The 18,707-nt window shown below is 39.8% G+C and overlaps 1 protein-coding gene across 1 annotated transcript in view; it reads right to left on the reverse strand.

Moving 5' to 3' along the window:
• LOC114201446 (transmembrane 9 superfamily member 2-like) overlaps positions 1-18,707 on the reverse strand; it is a 78,079-nt gene that overhangs the window by 53,541 nt on the left and 5,831 nt on the right. Inside the window, exons 2-4 of the mRNA XM_088028916.1 lie at positions 17,035-17,099; positions 15,785-15,878; positions 12,078-12,205 (exon numbers count right to left, since the gene is read on the reverse strand). Coding sequence (XP_087885042.1) covers positions 12,078-12,205; positions 15,785-15,878; positions 17,035-17,099 — 287 coding nt within the window. The remainder of the gene's footprint in view (positions 1-12,077; positions 12,206-15,784; positions 15,879-17,034; positions 17,100-18,707) is intronic.

Raw genomic sequence — 18,707 nt, forward strand, 5'->3', positions numbered from 1 at the left:
TCAGCAAATATTTTTGAACATCTATTATGTGCCAGGCACTTCTTAACTATGCCCTAAGAGCTAATATCCTACAGGGGCTCAAATAATACAAGAGGTAGTTTCGTATGTTACAGAGAGAACAGAATCTGGATCAAAAAACATTGGGATGAAACTCAGATTTTGCCACATATAATCTTTTGTATGTCAGTCTTCCTTGGCCTCAGTTTTCTTAAAATGGGGATACCATCACTTACTTCATAAAATTGTTAAGTGGATTAAGTAATTATAGGGAAAGAACTAGCACAGCACCTGGCACAGAATAAGGAAATCATTAAATGTTAGTTTCCTTCCTACTAGATGTCAAAATCATGTTTTAAATCTTCAACTAGATCTCCAATTCCAATCCTATTTGGGCTAAATCTCCTGCTGAAAACTACAAATGGTAAATATAACATAATAAATATCTTCATAAAAGCAACATGAACATAGAATGTATAACACCAAAAGTAAACCCTAATGTAAACTACAGGCACTGGGTGTCAATGTAGGTTCATCAATTGTATAAAATGTACCACTCTGGAGTGCCTGGCTGGCTCAGTTGGTAAAGCATGCAAATCTTGATCTCGGCGTTGTAAGTTCAAGCCCTAGGTTGGGTGCAGAGATTACTTAAAAATAAAATCTTTTTATGAAACTAGAGGGTATTATGCTAAGCTAAATAAGTCAATCAGAGAAAGACAAGTATCATATGATCTCACTGATATGAGGAATTTGAGAAACAAGACAGAGGATCATAGGGGAAGGGAGGGAAAAATAAAACAAGACGAAACCAGAGAGGGAGACAAACTACAAGAGACTCAATCTCAGAAAACAAACTGAGGGTTGCTGGAGGCGAGGGGGGGTGGAGGGATGGGGTGATGGACACTGGGGAGGGTATGTACTATGGTGAGTGCTGTGAATTGTGTAAGACTGATGAATCACAGACCTGTAACCCTGAAACAAATAATACATTATATGTTAATAAAAAAAAAAAGAAGATAGTAGGAAGGGAAAAATGAAGGGGGGGGAATCGAAGGGGGAGACGAACCATGAGAGACTATGGACTCCAAAATCTATAAAGAACTTATCAAACTCAACACCCAAAACACAAAGAATCCAGTTAACAAATGGGCAGAAGACATGAACAGACATTTCTGCAAAGAAGACATACAAATGGCCAACAGACATGAAAAATATACTCCACATCACTTGGCATCAGGGAAATACAAATCAAAACCACAATGAGATACCACCTCACACCAGTCAGAATGACTAAAATTAACAAGTCAGGAAACAACAGATGTTGGCGAGGATGCAGAGAAAGGGGAACCCTCCTACACTGTTGGTAGGAATGCAAGCTGGTGCAGGCACTCTGGCAAACAGTATGGAGGTTCCTCAGAAAGTTGAAAATAGAGCTACCCTATGACCCAGCAACTGCACTACTGGGTATTTACCCCAAAGATACAAATGTAGTGATCCGAAGGGGCATGTGCACCCCAATGTTTATAGCAGCAATGTCCACAATAGCCAAACTATGGAAAGAGCCAAGATGTCCATCAACAGATGAATGGATAAAGAAGATGTGGGACATATATATAATGGAATATTATGCAGCCATCAAAAAATGAAATCTTGCCATTTGCAACAATGTGAATGGAACTAGAGGGTATTATGCTAAGCAAAATAAGTCAGAGAAAGGCAAGTCATATGATCTCACTGATATGAGGAATTTGAGAAACAAGACAGAGGATCATAGGGGAAGGGAGGAAAAAATGAAACAAGATGAAACCAGAGAGGGAGACAAACCATACGAGACTCTTAATCTCCGGAAACAAACTGAGGGTTGCTGGAGTGGTGGGGGTGGGAGGGATGGGGTGGCTGGGTGATAGACATTGGGGAGGGTATGTGCTATGGTGAGCGCTGTGAATTGTGTAAGACAGACGAATCACAGACCTGTACCTCTGAAACAAATAATACATTGTATGTTAATAAAAAAATAAAATAATAAAATAAAATCTTTTTAGGGGCTCCTGGGTGATTCAGTCAGTTAAGTGTCTGACTCTTGGTTTCAGCTCAGATCATGATCTCAGGGTCATGAGATCAGGCCCAACACTGGGCTCTGTGCTCAGCACAGAGTCCACTTGTCCCTCTCCCTCTGCTCCTCCCCCAGCTTGTGCTTTCTCTCTCAAATAAATAAAATCTTAAAAATATTTTTAAAAATTTTTTAAAAAAATAAAATAAAATATACTCTCTGGCAGGGGAGGTTGATAGTGGAGGAGGCTATGTATATATGGGGGTTGGGGGTATATGAGAACTCTCTGTACATTTCCTCTTAATTTTGCTGTGAACCTAATCCTGCTCTAAAAAATAAAGTCTTAAATTAAAAACAAAAACAAAATGTGAGCTGACAAGAAAGTAAGGAATTGCCATGCCAAATCTAAGGGAAAGCAGGAAGCCAGAGAGGTAAGCTGGGTGAGGGAGCACTGATGCCGCTATTGTCCTGAGGACACCTGCTGATCTGGGCAAACTTGAACTTAGGTTTGGGTAGCCTCATGGGATAGGGAGGAGAGACCTCAAGGAGGGCCCTCCCAGGTGAGAAGGCTAACATGAGACCCTCTGCACATTAAGCTGAGACCACTGACCCCTCACAAAACCAATACCCTCCGGGTAAAGATGAGCCAGAAGAAAGCCTTCTCCATACAAGACCCCCATGGACTATAAGGAAGATGGCCTTGATGGTAAACAGAAAAGGGGAGTGAGGGAACTGTCCTGGAACAGTTGTGGCCACGGGCCAGCCCTAACATAGATTTGCAGTGTGGATTCCCATCACCTAAGTGGCCCTAAGAAATTCAAGTTGTGAATTTGCTCTAAGGTGGTCCCAGACTGGTATTTCCCAAAGATGTTTGCAGAAGTAAATGAAAATCTTCTCTGGAGGAAACTACTTTGATCCTAGGACTCAAAGAAACTCCACGAACAACTTTTTTTAGAGATTGAGAGAAAGCGAGAGCAGGGTTGGGGGGCAGAGGGAGAGGGAGAATCTTTTTTTTTTTTCCGATTTTATTTATTTGAGAGAGAGAGACAGATAGTGAGAGAGCACAAGTGGGGAGGAGAGGAAGAAGCAGGCTCCCCACAGAGCAGGGAGCCCGATGCGGGACTCGATCCCAGGACCCCGGGATCATGACCTGAGCCGAAGGCAGACGCTTAACCGACCAAGCCACCCAGGCGCCCAGGGAGAGGGAGAATCTTAAGCAGGTTCCACGTCCAGTGCAGAGCCCAACATGGGGCTCGATCTCATGACCCTGAGACCACGACCTGAGCTGAAATCGAGTCAGACACCTAACTGACTGAGCCACGCAGGTGCCCCATCAGCAGCAGATTTAAAATTAACTACATAGGGCGCCTGGGTGGCTCAGTCGTTAGGCGTTGGCCTTGGGCTCAGGTCATGATCCCAGAGTCCTGGGATCGAGCCCCACATCAGGGTCCCTTCTTGGCAGGGAGCCTGCTTCTCCCTCTCTCACTCCCCCTGCTTGTGTTCCCTCTCTCGCTGTGTCTCTCTCTGTCAAATAATTAAATAAAATCTTTAAAAAAATAAAAAGTAAAATTTTAACTACATTTACTATACTTAAAGTAAAATACAAGCGTGACAGTATGTGCACGAAATAGAAAAGTATAAAATAATGACTTAGCAAATTTGTAAAAGAACAAAATAAAACTTGCAGAAATGAGAAAGCTAAAAATTCAATGCCTATGGGGTTTTTTTCAGGACTTTTGAAGTTTATGGATGAAATAACTTATAAATTGATTATCAGATGCCAAGGCAAAGGGCCTGAAAATGTGAGAACAAAATTTCAATATATTTGATATAAATGTTACAGTAATAACACATTTTTTCTTTCAAGTTTTTATTTAAATTCTAGTTAGTTAACACAGTGCAATATTGGTTTCAGGAGCAGAATCTAGTGATTCACCACTTACATACAACACCTGGTGCTCATCACAACACGTGCCCTCAATGCCAATGTTTGTAAGAGAAGAAACAAATAAAGAAGAAAATTTTAGACTAGAAGATATGCCAGAACGCAGCACAGGAAAAAAAATGGAAAATACAGAAGGGAGGTTAAGAGCATGGAGGAGAAAATAAAAACATTTAACACAGCTTTAATTGGAGTCTGAAAAGGAAAGAAGAAAATATCTGACAGTGGCTGAGAATTCCAGAACTGATAAGAGGCACCAATCCAGGAAACTAAAAAAAATACAAAGAAGATTAAAAACAAAGCAAAACAAAAGTCTATAACTAGACACATAATCATGAAACTGTATGAGACCCTTTATAGAAAGAGGTGACTAATAATTCCATTTCATGGAATCTAAAATGCCACCAATTATAAAACATTCTTTTAGGGATGCCTGGGTAGGCACAGTCAGTTAAGCATCTGACTCTTGGTTTCGGCTTGAGTCGTGGTCTCAGGGTTGTGGGATTGAGCCCCGTGTTGGGCTCCATGCTCAGAGTAGAGTCCGCTTGGGGCGCCTGGGTGGCTCAGTCGTTAGGCATCTGCCTTTGGCTCAGGTCATGATCCCGGGATCCTGGGATTGAGCCCCGCATCGGGCTCCCTGCTCGGCGGGAAGCCTGCTCCTCCCTCTCCCACTCCCCCTGCTTGTGTTCCCTCTCTCGCTGTGTCTCTCTCTGTCAAATAAATAAATAAAATCTTTTAAAAAAAAAAAGAGTAGAGTCTGCTTGGAGATCTCTCTCCCTCTGCCCCTCCCTCCCCTCCCCACCCCGGCTTTCTCTCTCTCTCAAATAAATAAATAAATCTTTAAAAAAAAACATTATTTTATGTGCTGTTAGGAAAAAACATTGCCAATTAAACTTTAACAAGCCATCAACTGAAAGGGATACATCCTGATTTCATAAATGTTAAAATATTGGAAAATATGAGTTTTAGAATCAATAAAATGTGGACTATAAAAATAATAAACAAAGCATAAAATAATATAACAGAAGTGAGACCAAATGTCTATCAGTAAATGTAAATGGGCTTGACTTACCTGTTAAGAGGAAAAGGGCTTTCAGAAGATACCACAAGGCAAAACTCAACATGTTGTATACAAGAGACACATCTAAAACAAAGAGGTTCTGAAAAGGTAAGAAGGGCTGGGCAAACTTACACTGAGGGAAGGTAGGCAAAAAGAAAGCAAGGGAGTTGGACCTCCTCTTCCCGACATGATAGAATAATGCAAGACCAGATTTACCCTTTCACTTTAAACAACTAAAAAAAAATGGGTAAAATATAGGAAGACAACATTTTTTAGACCTCAGACAACAAAGAACATTAAGAGACTGTTCACTGGGACACCTGGGTGGCTCAGTTGGTTGAGCAACTGACACTTGGTTTCGGCTCAGGTCATGATCTCAGGGTCTTGGGATCAAGCCCCATGTTGGGCTCTGCACTCAGTGGGGAATCTGCTTGGGATCCTCTCCCCCTCTCCCTTTGCCCCTCCTCTCTGCCTCTCTCTCTCTCTCTCAAATGAATAAATAAATCTTTAAAAAAAGAGAGACTGATCACTAAGAGAAAGGCAACAAATAAGCTGAGCCCCGTTATTGCTTCAAGCTTACTTCCCAGGGAGAATTTCCAGGCTGTGGTGCAAGGAAAGAGTACCCAAGCAGAGCCCTTCAGTCTCCCGGAATTGAGGAGACAAAGTTCACAGTCCAGGGGCTAGATGGTACAGGGCAGAATACCAGAAAGAAGAGAGCTGCACAGAGATTTCTGAAGCTATGCAGAGGGCTCCTTCATCACAGCATTCAACAGTACATGCGTATAAAGCGTGCCAGTCATTAACTTCTTGCCTCTCATCTCCAAATTCATTCCTTTTGGCCTCAATGAAAATTATCTAGGCCCTTTGAAATTTTTTTCCTTTGCAGGTGCCTGGGTGGCTCAGGTCATGATCCCAGGGTCCTGGGATCAAGCCCCGCCCGCATCGGGCTCCCTGCTCAGGTCTTTCTCTCTCTCTCAAATAAATAAATAAAATCTTTTTAAAAAATTGTTTTCCTTTTCAAGGAGGCATTGAATGAAGTGCTGCCAGTAGAGGGTGCTAGACAGACATTACCAGGGAGGAGAGTTTTGTTTTCTGGTTGAGGGGAGCTCTCACGTCACACTCCCCTACTTCTCCAGTGGACACAACCTCTAAAGAATTAATGGATCCATGTGTCACAACAAAAAGAGAGACAAAAAGACATCAGGGATGGGGAGGGAGGCAGGGATGAATAGGCAGAAGGCAGAACCCAGAAGATTTGTAGGACAGTGAGACTACTCAGTATGATACCATAACAGTAGATACATGTCATTATACATTTGTCCAAACCTATAAAATGTACACCACCAAGAGTGAACTCTACTGAAAACTTCTCTCTGGGTGATAATGGTGTATGAATGTAGGTTTATCAATTGTGACAAATGTACCACACTCTGGTGAGTGATGATGATCATGAGGGAGGCGATGCATGTGTGGGGGCAAGGGGGCCATGGAAAATCTCTGTACCTGCCTCTCAATTTTTCTTTGAGCCTAAAACTGATCTAAATAATGAATCTATTTTGGGGGGGGAGCCTGGGTGGTGCAGTTGGTTAAGTGTCCGACTCTTGGTTTCAGCTCAGGTCATGGTCTCAGGGTCATGGGACTGAGCCCCACGTAAGGCTCCACAGTCAGCACAGAGTCAGCTTGTCCCTCTCTCTACTGCCCCCCACTCCCCCATTTTCTCTTTCTCAAACAAATACAATTTTTAAAATAATAATAATAAATCTGTTTGTTAAAAAGGAGACATCATTTGCCTCTTGATGAAAGAACACACCACTACCTTATCTCACCAAAGAGATCAAACTTGAATCTGATCAAGCCACCGGATCCATCTGCCAATTTGCAAGAAATAAAAGACAGAGAACATGCAGCACTATTTGGATGAATGATACAGGGACAGACAAATGGGTAGACATGTGATAAATCAAATATTTTAATGCTAAGTGGGGGCACCTGGCTGGCTCAGTCGGAAGAGCATGCAACTCTTGATCTTGGGGTCGTGAATTCGAGCCCCATGTTGCGTATACAGAGCACTTAAATAAAACTCTAAAAAAATTAAAATGCTCATGATAGACTCTAGGTGCTGGGTATATGAGTGTCTGCTATATAATGAATTAAGCTTTTCTGTGTGTTCGAAATTGCTCATAATAAAAGATTTAAAAAAGATATATAGGGGCGCCTGGGTGGTTCAGTCGGTGAAGCGTCTGCCTTCGGCTCAGGTCACGATCTCAGGGTCCTGGGATTGAGTCCTGCGTTGGGCTCCCAGCTCAGCAGGGCATCTGCTTCTCCCTCTGCCTCTGTCCCCCACCCCCAGGTCGTAGTCTCGCTCTCAAATAAATAAAATCTTTAAAAAAAAAGACATATAAAATGTTCAAGTCTAAACTACATTGTCTAAAACTATAAAAGAAACTTAAGGAACTGATTAGGATAAAAGTTAGGAGAGTGTTTACTTTAGGAAAAGCAAGGATGTTGTAAATTGACAGGGATACATGGATACCTTCTGGGTGGCTGGCCAAATTCGATTTCCTGGCTTGCTTGAGGTTTACAAAGATGTTCCCTTTGTAATAATTCATTAAACTTTATATCTGTTCTGTGTGGTTTTCTATATCTGTATTTCACAACAAAAAGGCTTTTTTTTAAAGTCCATATCCTGGGGCGCCTGGGTGGCTCAGTTGTTAGGCGTCTGCCTTCGGCTCAGGTCATGATCCCGGGATCCTGGGATCGAGCCCCACATCGGGCTCCCCGCTCGGTGGGAAGCCCGCTTCTCCCTCTCCCACTCCCCCTGCTTGTGTTCCCTCTCTCGCTGTGTCTCTCTCTGTCAAATGAATAAAATCTTTGAAAAAAAAAATAAAGTCCATATCCTTTGACTCAGCAATTACCCTTATATGAATTTATCCTAAGGTAATAATTAGATAAGAGTACACAGATGTTTATACAATAATAACATTCACTGAGTGCCTACTATGTATTAGACACAGCTCCAGGCACTTTTTAATATTTTATTTATTTATTTGAGAGACAGAGAGAGCAGGAGTGGAAGAGTGCAAGAGGGGAGAGAGTGGGGGGAGGGGCAGAGGTGGGGGGAGCAGACTCCCCAACGAGCATGCGTGGAGTGACTGGGGCTCAATCCCAGGACCCTGGGATCATGACCTGAGCCAAAGTCAGATGCTTAACCCACTGAGCCACCCAGGCACCCCTCTAAACACTTTATAAGTAGTACCCTACCTATCCTCACAACAACCCTATGTGGTATATACTACTCTCATTCCCATTTTACAGACGAGACTCAAAGAGACATAAGAATGTTAACATTGTGTATCAACTATACTTCAATTTAAAAAAAAGAAAAGCAAACAGGGGCACCTGGGTGGCTCAGTCAGTTAAGCATCTGCCTTCAGCTCAGGTTATGATCCCGGGGTTCTGGGATTGAGCCCCCTATGTCTGCTTCTCCCTCTCCCTATGCCCCTCCCCCTGTTTCTGTGTGCTCTCCCCTCTCTCAAATAAATAAAATCTTAAAAAAAGAAAACAGCTTTTAAAAATAAAAAATAAATGTTCACTGCAGCATTATTAAGTAACAAAAATTGGAAACACCTAATTATGATGAAGTGGATAAAAAATTACGTTCCAGAGGCTGGCTCAGGTGGAAGAGCATGTGACTCTTGATCTCAGGGTTTTGAGTTTGAGTGTCACACTGGGTGTAGAGATTACATAAATAAATAAATAAGTAAATATTAAAAAAAAAAATCTTCACCAAAAAATGAAAAAATGGGGCATCCGGCTGGCTCAGTTGGTAGAGCATGCTACTCTTGATCTCAGAGTCATGAATTTGAGCCCCACGTTGGGTGTAGAGATTAAAGACTTATTTATTTGTTTTAGAGAGAGAGCACACAGCAGGGGGAGGAGCAGGAGAGGAAGAAAATCTTAAGCAGGCTCTGACTCCCTGCTGAGCACCGAACCTGAGCAGGGCTCAATCTCACCACCCTGAGATCGTGACCTGAGTCAAAATCAAGAGTTAGCCACTTAACTGAGCCATCCAGGTGCCCCAGAAAGTAAACTTCTAAAAATAAATAAAAATAAAAAGAGAGCCTTTTTAAAAATTATGTTCCAACCACACGATGGAATATTATGAAACTACTAAAAAGCATAAACACTTTCTTGTTCTTGTATTCTATCTGTATATGAATAGATAGGTAGGTAGATAGATATTGACCACGGAAAGAAGGCCATTATAAACTTCTAAAAGAAACAAAGCAGATTACAGAAATATATATATACATTTTATAATCCCACTGAGATTAAGAAATGATGTATTCATAAAAAGAACCCATTAAAATTGAGGTGGATTATAGAGAGATTCTCACTTTGTACTCTTTAAACCTCTGGGTTGTATGAGGTTTTTATGAACAGGTATCATTTTGTAACCATGCGGGAGGTGGTTGCTACAAATGTTGATAAAAGTTACCGCTACCCTGGCCCAACTGCAGCTCTTTCATTCTATTGGTCCATTTATTCTTCACAGACTTGGGCCTTCAAAAATGTGGTCTTTACATCATCCCAAAGAACCCACTTTCATATATGCTGCTATCAAACACAGACTATATTAATCAAAATTTCTCCTATTCATTACCTTCTCTTTTCTGCCACTTCTCCTTTATTTTTTAAGTTTATTTAAGTAATCTCTACATCCAACATGGGGCTTCAAGTCATGGCCTGAGCCAGCCAGGTGCCCCTTCTCCCTTACCTTAAAAGAATTAATCAATTATCAATTAAGCATTTGTTTGTTGCTTCTCCTCCCATGTCCCCTACCTAAATGTGTCCTGTTGTGAAGAATACATATCACTGGGGATATATGAGATGATTTTAGGCAGCAGATGAAAAAATAATTTGTCCTCTATTTGTACTCTACTTTTCTATCTATATATTTGAAATTGATGAATAAAAGACATATGTAGTGCACTAAACCTATACTTTCTGGGATATTATAGTTTCCTTTCTAAGTAAACTTAAGTTATGGATTATCAGAAATAGATAATAATGGGGCTCCTAGCTGGCTCAGTTGCTAGAGCATATGACTCTTGATCTCGGGGTTGCAAGTTTGAGCCCCGCGTTGGGTGTAGAGAGTACTTAAAAATAAAAATCTTTAAAAAACATTTAGGGGCACCTGGCTGGCTCAGTCAGAAGAACGTGGACTCTTGATCTAGGAGTCCTGAGTTAAGCCCCAAGGTAGGCATAGAGATTACTAAAACTAAATAAACTCAAAAAAAATTTAATAAATAACAATGTAGGTACCTCCGATTTGACCAAAATCACCAAGGTGATGCCTAAATGAGTGAAATTTAAGAAGCACTGCCCTTTTCTCTGGAAAGAAACAGTTAAGAGTATCATCAGTGAGACAACCAAGCCAGAAACAGGGCAGTCATCCTATATTCTTCCTTCTGTCCCCTTCGTCCTCATCGCTGACCCACACTGAGTCGCCCCACAGAAAACAGATTAAAGGCAGTGCTGCCCTGGCTGGGCTCTTTCACGGCCATTCAGCCTCTTAGTCATCCTCCATGGCAGCCCCAAGGCACTCCTGCTAGTCTAGGGCCTAGCAGGAGACTGACTGAGAACCACAAGGCAGAACAGTGTGATTGGGACCTTCCAAGCTAAAAAGATCTGAGCTGGAGTCCTACTTCTGCCACTTAACCAGCTGTAGGCCTCTAGTCATGCCACAGCCTCTCGGAGACCGAGTTTCACCATCTGGAAAATGGCAGCAGTAGATTCTAGCAACAGGGCTGTTCTAAGGATGAAATTAGGCACTGTATAAAGCAATATAACATTGCTCCTGGCACATAAGAGGCAATCGATACGATTTTCCTTACCACTGCACACAGGACCTCCCTCCCTGACCTGGCTTCTGCTTACCTCCCATTTTAGCTTCATCTCTAGCTGTACTATCCAAACCCCAAAACTTATGCCCACAGACATGTTCGACTGCTCACAGTCCCCCAGTCATAGCATCCTGTTTCAGGCTTCCAAGCTCTTTGATCACACCGATCTCCCTACTAGAAACGCTCACCCACCCATTTATTTCACAAATACTTTTTCATACCCTCCATTATACCCTCCTTGCCCCTAAATCTCCTATCATAGGACATTTTAGTGTATTGATTTGTCTACAGGGCCATCTCCTTACTCAGGACTGTGAAATTCTAGAGGATAGAGACCATGTCTACTTGAGTTTGTATGCCCAACACCTAGCCCAAAACCTAGGAGATGGTAGGTGTCCCATTAATGTTTGCTAAGTGATTATAATAGAAAGCAAATTATAATGGGGCGCCTGGGTGGCTCAGTTGGTTAAGCAACTGCCTTCGGCTCAGGTCATGATCCCAGGGTCCTGGGATCGAGCCCCACATCGGGCTCCCTGCTCGGCGGGAAGCCTGCTTCTCCCTCTCCCACTCTCCCTGCTTGCGTTCCCTCTCTCTCTGTCACTCTCTGTCTCTCTGTCAATTAAATAAATAAAATCTTTAAAAAAAAAAAAGAAAGCAAATTATAAGCAACTTATATTTCTACAGTAAGTTCTCAACACTTACGTGGATAGCACAAGCATCTTTCACTATGCCACTTTTGGTTAATAAAACATCCTATCGGGAATCCTGGTGTGCATTACTTTCTATCCTCAATAACATGACACCATATTACTGGCATATTATCAATAATCCTAAATATAAATATTTTAAAATAAAAGATTTAAGCATTTCACACCAAGCAATAGCAACATCATCTTGCATATATTTAAGTTCAAATCTCTAATCAAAGTCACAAAAAATAGTATATATTTCAAGTATCTATTAAAACTACTTTTTTAAAAAAACTAATGAAAGGACTTAAAATTTTTAATCAAAGTCACAAAAATAGTAGACAATTTCAAGTATTAAAACTTTTTTTAAAAAAACTACTTCTGAAAGGACTTGAAAAATTAAGTCATGTTATCTGTGTTAGCTCAAACCTACCAGTGATGTTGATAATTTAGTTGTACTCCTTTCTTCAAAAAAGCCAGCTTTTTCTTGTGGTCCTCATTTTCTCTATCATAGGATTTTACACAAACTTTCTTACATAATTCTGTCTTGCTAAAAGAAAACTGTTAAGAAAGAATTAAAATAGTAAAAGACTTGACTAAATTTTATAAAAACAAGTATCACAAAATAAGTACTTTACCTTACAGATAAAACTTTTTCTCAGAGACTTCAGTATGCCATCATCCTCAACACTATCTCCTTTGAGTTTCAATTCATACCTGAAAGGATTACACGACACACACACACACACGCACACACACAAACACAACATGCTTTCACCACTAAGCACAAGAATTTGCCTTCTTCGATAAAATATAAGGTGGGATATAATATCCACTGTAGCTTCCTAAAACCACTCTGATATAGAACCCTTCACTTAAAAGTGGTAACAAAATTGATTTTAGTGATGGTCACACAATGCTCTGAATATACTGAAAAACATTAAATCGGAGGGGTGCCTGGGTGGCTCAGTCAGTTAAGCATCTGCCTTGGGCTCAGTCCACGATCCGAGGGTCCTGGGATCTAGTCCTCCAATGGGCTTCTTGCTCAGCGGGGAGTCTGCTTCTCCCTCTGCCCACTCCCTCCCTGCTTGTGCTCTCTCTCAAATAAATAAAATCTTTAAAAAACAAAAAATAAAAAATAAATAAAAAACATTAAATTGGATACTTCAAGGGGCACCTGGCTGGCTCAATCAATACAGCATGCAACGCTTGATCTCCAAGCTGTAAGTTCAAGCCCCATGTTGGGTGTAGAGCTTACTCTAAAAAAAAAAAAAGGACACTTTAAGTGGGTTATTTGGTATGTGAATATCTCTCAATAGAGCTGTTAATAAAAAAGTGTTAATAAAATATTTGATACTTTTAATATGAAACCTCTTATTTACAAAATCTAGCTATCAGGATAAAGTACCGGTGTTACTAATCAGGAAATAATGAGCAAGAATAGACTATGAAAAAGAGTTATAGTTAGCACCTCATATCCTGAAATCATACAAATATTAACCAAAAAGTTCCCTATTGGCAGCTGAGAACACTGTCACCTTTCTTTCTTTCTTTCTTTCTTTCTTTCTTTCTTTCTTTCTTTCTTTCTTTCTTTCCTTTCTTCCTTATACTGTCATGTTCTTCATTCCAAGGGACAGCATTTCTTGAAAAAGTTCACTTTTCTATTAGGACAATGGTACTCCACAGAGGTATTTTCTGCAACTTTAATCATTGAAAAGCTAATGCCTGACACACAGACCAAAGAAATAGATCAACAGAGAACCCAGAAATAGATCTATACAACTATATCCTTGTGATTTTTTTGACAAAGGTGCAAAAGCAATTCAGTGGAGGAAGGACAGTCTTTTCAACAGATAATGCTGAAGCAACCGGACATCTATAGGCCAAAAAAAACCCAAAAAGCAAAAACAAAAACAAAAAAATCCAGTAATTTCAATCCAAACCTCATACCTTATACAAAATAACCCAAAAGAGATCACAGACTTAAATATATAAAGTAATTATAAAAGTTTCAGAAGAAAACATAAAGAAAATCTTCAAGATCTAAAGGCTATGTCATGTGTCCTTAAACTTGACACCAAAAACACAATCCATAAAAAGGAAATTTGATTATTGGACCTCATAAAAATTATGTTTGCTCTGTCTAAGACTCTGTTAAGAAGATGAAAACACAGGGGTGCCTGGCTGGCTCACTTGGTAGAGTACACTATTCTCGATCTCGGAGTCGTGGTTTGAGCCCCAAATTAGGTATAGACATTATTTAAAAATAAAATCTTTAAAAAAAAAATGATGATGAAAACAAAAGCTACAGACTGGGAAAAAACTATTTGTAAACTACTGTTGCAACAAAGGAATCACACCTAGAATATACAAGGAATTCTGAAAACTCAATAGTAAAGGAACAAACAATCCAAGTAGAAAATGGGTAAAAGAGGGCGCCTGGGTGGCTCAGTTGGTTAAGCGACTGCCTTCGGCTCAGGTCATGATCCTGGAGTCCCTGGATCGAGTCCCGCATCGGGCTCCCTGCTCAGCAGGGCGTCTGCTTCTCCCTCTGACCCTCCCCCCATCTCATGTGCTTTCTCTCTCATTCTCTCTGTCTCTCAAATAAATAAATAAAATCTTAAAAAAAAAGAAAGAAAGAAAGAAAATGGGTAAAAGAGGTGCCTGGGTGGCTCAGTCGGTTGAGCATCCGGCTCTTAGTTTCAGCTCAGGTCATGATCTCAGGGTTGGGAGACTGAGCCCCAGGTCAGGCTGTGCACTCAGCAAGAAGTCTGAAGATTCTCTCCCTCTGCCTCTCCCCCCATTCTTTCTCCCTCTCTCACACACACACAAGTGAATGCTTGTAAAACTAGTGAAATCTGAATAAGCTCTGTGCACTGTACCAGTGTCAGTTCCTGGGTTTTGCTATTGTACTACAGTCAAGCAAGATGCTATCATTGGGCAAACCTGGGCACAGGGTACATGAGAGCTCCCGGTCCATGGTGTTTTTGTAGTTTCCTGTCTAGAATTATTTCAAAATAAAAAGTTTTGGGGTGCCTGGGTGGCTTAGTCAGTTAAGCATCTGCCTTCGGCTCAGGTCATAATCCCGGGGTCCTGGGATCATGTCCCACATCAGGTTCCCTGCTCAGTGGGGAACCTGCTTCTCCCTCTCCCTCTGCCTCTCCCCCTGCTTGTGCTCTGTCTCTCTCTCCCCCAAATGAATAAAATCTTAAAAAAAATAAATGAATAACAATCTTTAAAAAAAGTTTTAAAAGAAGTTAATGCCTGATGGTTTCACAAGTGTATACATAAATTAAAATTGAGCAAACTACATATTTTTTTAAAGTTTTATTTAAGTAATCTCTATACCCCACGTGAGGCTCAAACTCAAGACCCCGAGACCAAGAGTCGCATGCACCTCCGACTGAGCCAGCCAGCCGCCCCCAAACTATACACTTTCAATATGAGCAGTTTATTGTACTTTAAGTAGATGTCAATGAATTTGGAAAAAAGAAGAAAAAAAGTTAATGCCTTCATAATCATAACTGCTTATGAAAACATCCTTACTCTATACCCAGAATCTATTAAGATATTGAAGGCAAAATCAATAAGACAATGACAGTCCAATACATCTGCTTATTCCACCCTACCTGGAATATGCAGGGACAATAAGGTAAACTTTTTTTTCTTTACAAAGCAAAAATAAAATTTGAAAGGCAAAATCTTTATGTGGAACCACTCCCTACTGCAGACAGTTCAAAGACCACATACTCATGCATTCTTCCGGCAACACTACATCCTATCTCCTTTCTTTTTTCTCTACCTCCTTTTAAAACAGACTCTTTGGGGCACCGGGGTGCTCAGTCATTAGGCGTCTGCCTTCAGCTCAGGTCATAACCCCAGGGTCCTGGGATCAAGCCCCGCATCGAGCCCCGCATCGAGCCCCACATCGGGCTCCTTGCTCGGCAGGAAGCCTGCTTCTCCCTCTCCCACTCCCCCTGCTTGTGTTCCCTCTCTCGTTATGTCTCTCTCTGTCAGATAAATAAATAAAATCTTAAAAAAATAAATAAAAAATAAAACAGACTCTTTGCTACAATTTTAAGTAGCCAGTTCTGAGAAGATTCAATTTAAAATAATATTAAATAAGATCCGCTGAATAACCTCATAGGGAGATGATGTTATTCGTTCTCCAAATAGTACTTGTCCGAGATTTTCAGAAGGGTTTTTCTTTCCAAAATCTTGACAGAAGTCAAAGCTAGAGGAGAAGTTCAAGTAAGGTTAAAAAAAAATATATGTGTGTGTATATATATATATATATATAAAATATATATATATATATCTCAGCAAAGAAATTCATCTTTGTAATTTGTCAAGCCTCTCCACTGTTAATGGTAGATACTTCTAAAAACATGACCCAGAAGGTGTCTAATTATGATTTATAGACCTCATTACAGATTTCCTTTTAAATTGTTTAACCTCTTATAACTATGAATTCATTATTTAAAATGCTCATGGTACTGCTCTTGGCTTTTGTAAGGTAGGTAATCACAATCTTAAAAAAACTAACAGTGTTTTCAGGGTTAAACTTCAAATTACATAAAATAAGCAAAGAATAGTTTAAAATCTGTACTAATTCTAACCTGAGACATTTAGAAACTGCTGTTATCAGTTCTGATCAAAGGGGAACTTAAACAACAAAATCCCTCCTCAAATACATGCCCACAGATTCACTCACAAATCAAATGGTTACTACATGAAAAGAGTTACAACTACCTTTAAGTAAATGTGAATATATAAAATTGAATATAAAATGGCAAAGATAAAATCAATGGTAGGCTTGCATAATATTTTAAATGCTCCTGCTAACACCCTACATTTAAACCTGGTATTTTAATGAAAATTAGATCTGATTTAACTTCTGTTTAATTAGTGGAAATAAAATAATACCAAAGGGAGCTACAATCATTTCTCTAAAAAAGTATATCATTTGTCTCTATTCTCAAAATGATTGATCTTAATTTTGATTATGTGATACCAGCTCACTACTAAACTAAGCACTTGGCATCCATTAAAAACCTTAGTAGAAACCTCCTTATCCCATGTTTTAAAAATAAACTACAACTCTGCAATGATTTTTTTAAAGTTCAAAATATAGTAAATTTATAATTTGCTTTTCTTAGAAAAATCAAGTATGAAAACTTCCTAAATTTTTAAGCATTTGCCTCACACTGAAAGCTCTCTATTTTAATCATTTTGTTCCTGTTACCTTTATTACAAAATTACCACCATATTTCTTAATATATCCAGGGCTTTCATCCACTATCTTTAAAAGTTTAAAACACACTTTAACACAATAATATCATAATTATGATGTAACTGCAATTATATCAGATATAATACTTATAACTTACATATTATATTCATAAGGTAGGACAGATTCTGAGTCCAATCTATTCACAAATAGTGCTATTGATGACTACAAAAAGGAAAGAAAACACTCATTAATACAAAATAAAACAAGGTAGCACTTGCAAAACACATAATGAAGTAACTGAAAGGTATTTGGGTCTATTGCTCCAATCAATTTATAACTGTGCAATTATAAATTTATAACTTAGGACAGTGTTATAAATGTATACATTTATAGATTTTTAACACACAGTATAGCTATAAATTCATAACATTTAGGTGGCATCATTGGATTCTCTGAATACATAAATTTTTCAGATATCTCAGCCATTCTTAACCTTTTTTCATTATAGAACCCTTTGAGAATGTGATGAAGGCTATGCCCCTCTCCCCAGAAAAGCATACATATTCACCAAAGTCTCTGTTCAGGTTTAGGAGGCTTCACAGGGCCCCTGAAGTCCATGGAATTCAGGTTAAGAACTTGAGATAATTAAAGCTACCCGCATAAGAGCTCTCCTTGTATTATTTTAGCCATTTTTGTAAGAATCATTCTAAAATACACTTCACTCTTTCCTATCCTAAACAGAACATGGTGATCACAATTCAACCTTCCTTGATGGCTCAGGGTCATTTTGAACATCAGTCCTTGCACCAGCTTTGACTCTGTGACATCCTCAGTATCAAACTAAGTGAGAACTATTTGCCCCAAAACTACATTGCGATAGATGCTACCCACATCCCTACTACCCACACCCCTCACCTCTACCAAAGAACTTCAACTTCTTTGTATAGATTTTAGGTCTTTATTGTCAATTGTTGAGATGCCTCTTCTCCCTTCTTCCCCACCCCCAATCTGCTAGACAGCAAGCCCTCAATTTGTGGAATAAATCACAGATCTGTTAACACTATATCAAAAAGACTGAGAGCATGAGAGTTAGTGCATGAACATTAGGACATCTATTCTGGCTTTTCACAGAATACTTCTGCTTACCTCCCTGGATCTCAGGTGTGTTCTTGATAATTTACAAGATAGGATTTTTTTTTTTAAGTAGGCTCTATGCCCAGCGTGGAGCACAACACGGGACTTGAACTCACAACCCTGAGATCAAGACCTGAGCTGAGATCAAGAGTCAGACGCCTAACTGACTGAGCCACCCAGGTGCCCCAAGATAGGACTTTTAAAACCACTAGAACAGGGGCGCCTGGGTGGCTCAGTTGGTTAAGCGACTGCCTTCGGCTCAGGTCAGGATCCCGGAGTCCCAGGATGGAGTCCCACATCAGGCTCCCTGCTCAGCAAGGAGCCTGCTTCTCCCTCTGACCCTCCCCCCTCTCATGTACTCTCTCTCTCATTCTCACTCTCTCAAATAAATAAATAAATCTTTGGAAAAAAAAAACCACTAGAACATAACTTGGGTAAACACTTTATTCTTGTTCAAAATTCCATAAACTGCTTTTTTTCAACTGAACATCTGCTATCATCTTTACCACATGGTTAGTTTTTTTTTTAAAGAGGATATAGGAAATCATCAAGTTTGGCAACAAATATAAACAACCTTACTCTAACTTTGTAAGAGTATTGTATCTGCACTTAATGAAATCTAATCAGAAATTTAGCAGTAGCAACATATATCAGTTAGAGTTTTATAAAGGTGAACAGAGAAAAGTTTCTAAAAGG

The sequence above is a fragment of the Eumetopias jubatus genome, unplaced genomic scaffold (genome assembly GCF_037043125.1).
Source record: "Eumetopias jubatus isolate StellerSeaLion01/CBP00866 unplaced genomic scaffold, mEumJub1_p1.0 scaffold_11, whole genome shotgun sequence".
Taxonomy (NCBI): Eukaryota; Metazoa; Chordata; class Mammalia; order Carnivora; family Otariidae; genus Eumetopias; species Eumetopias jubatus.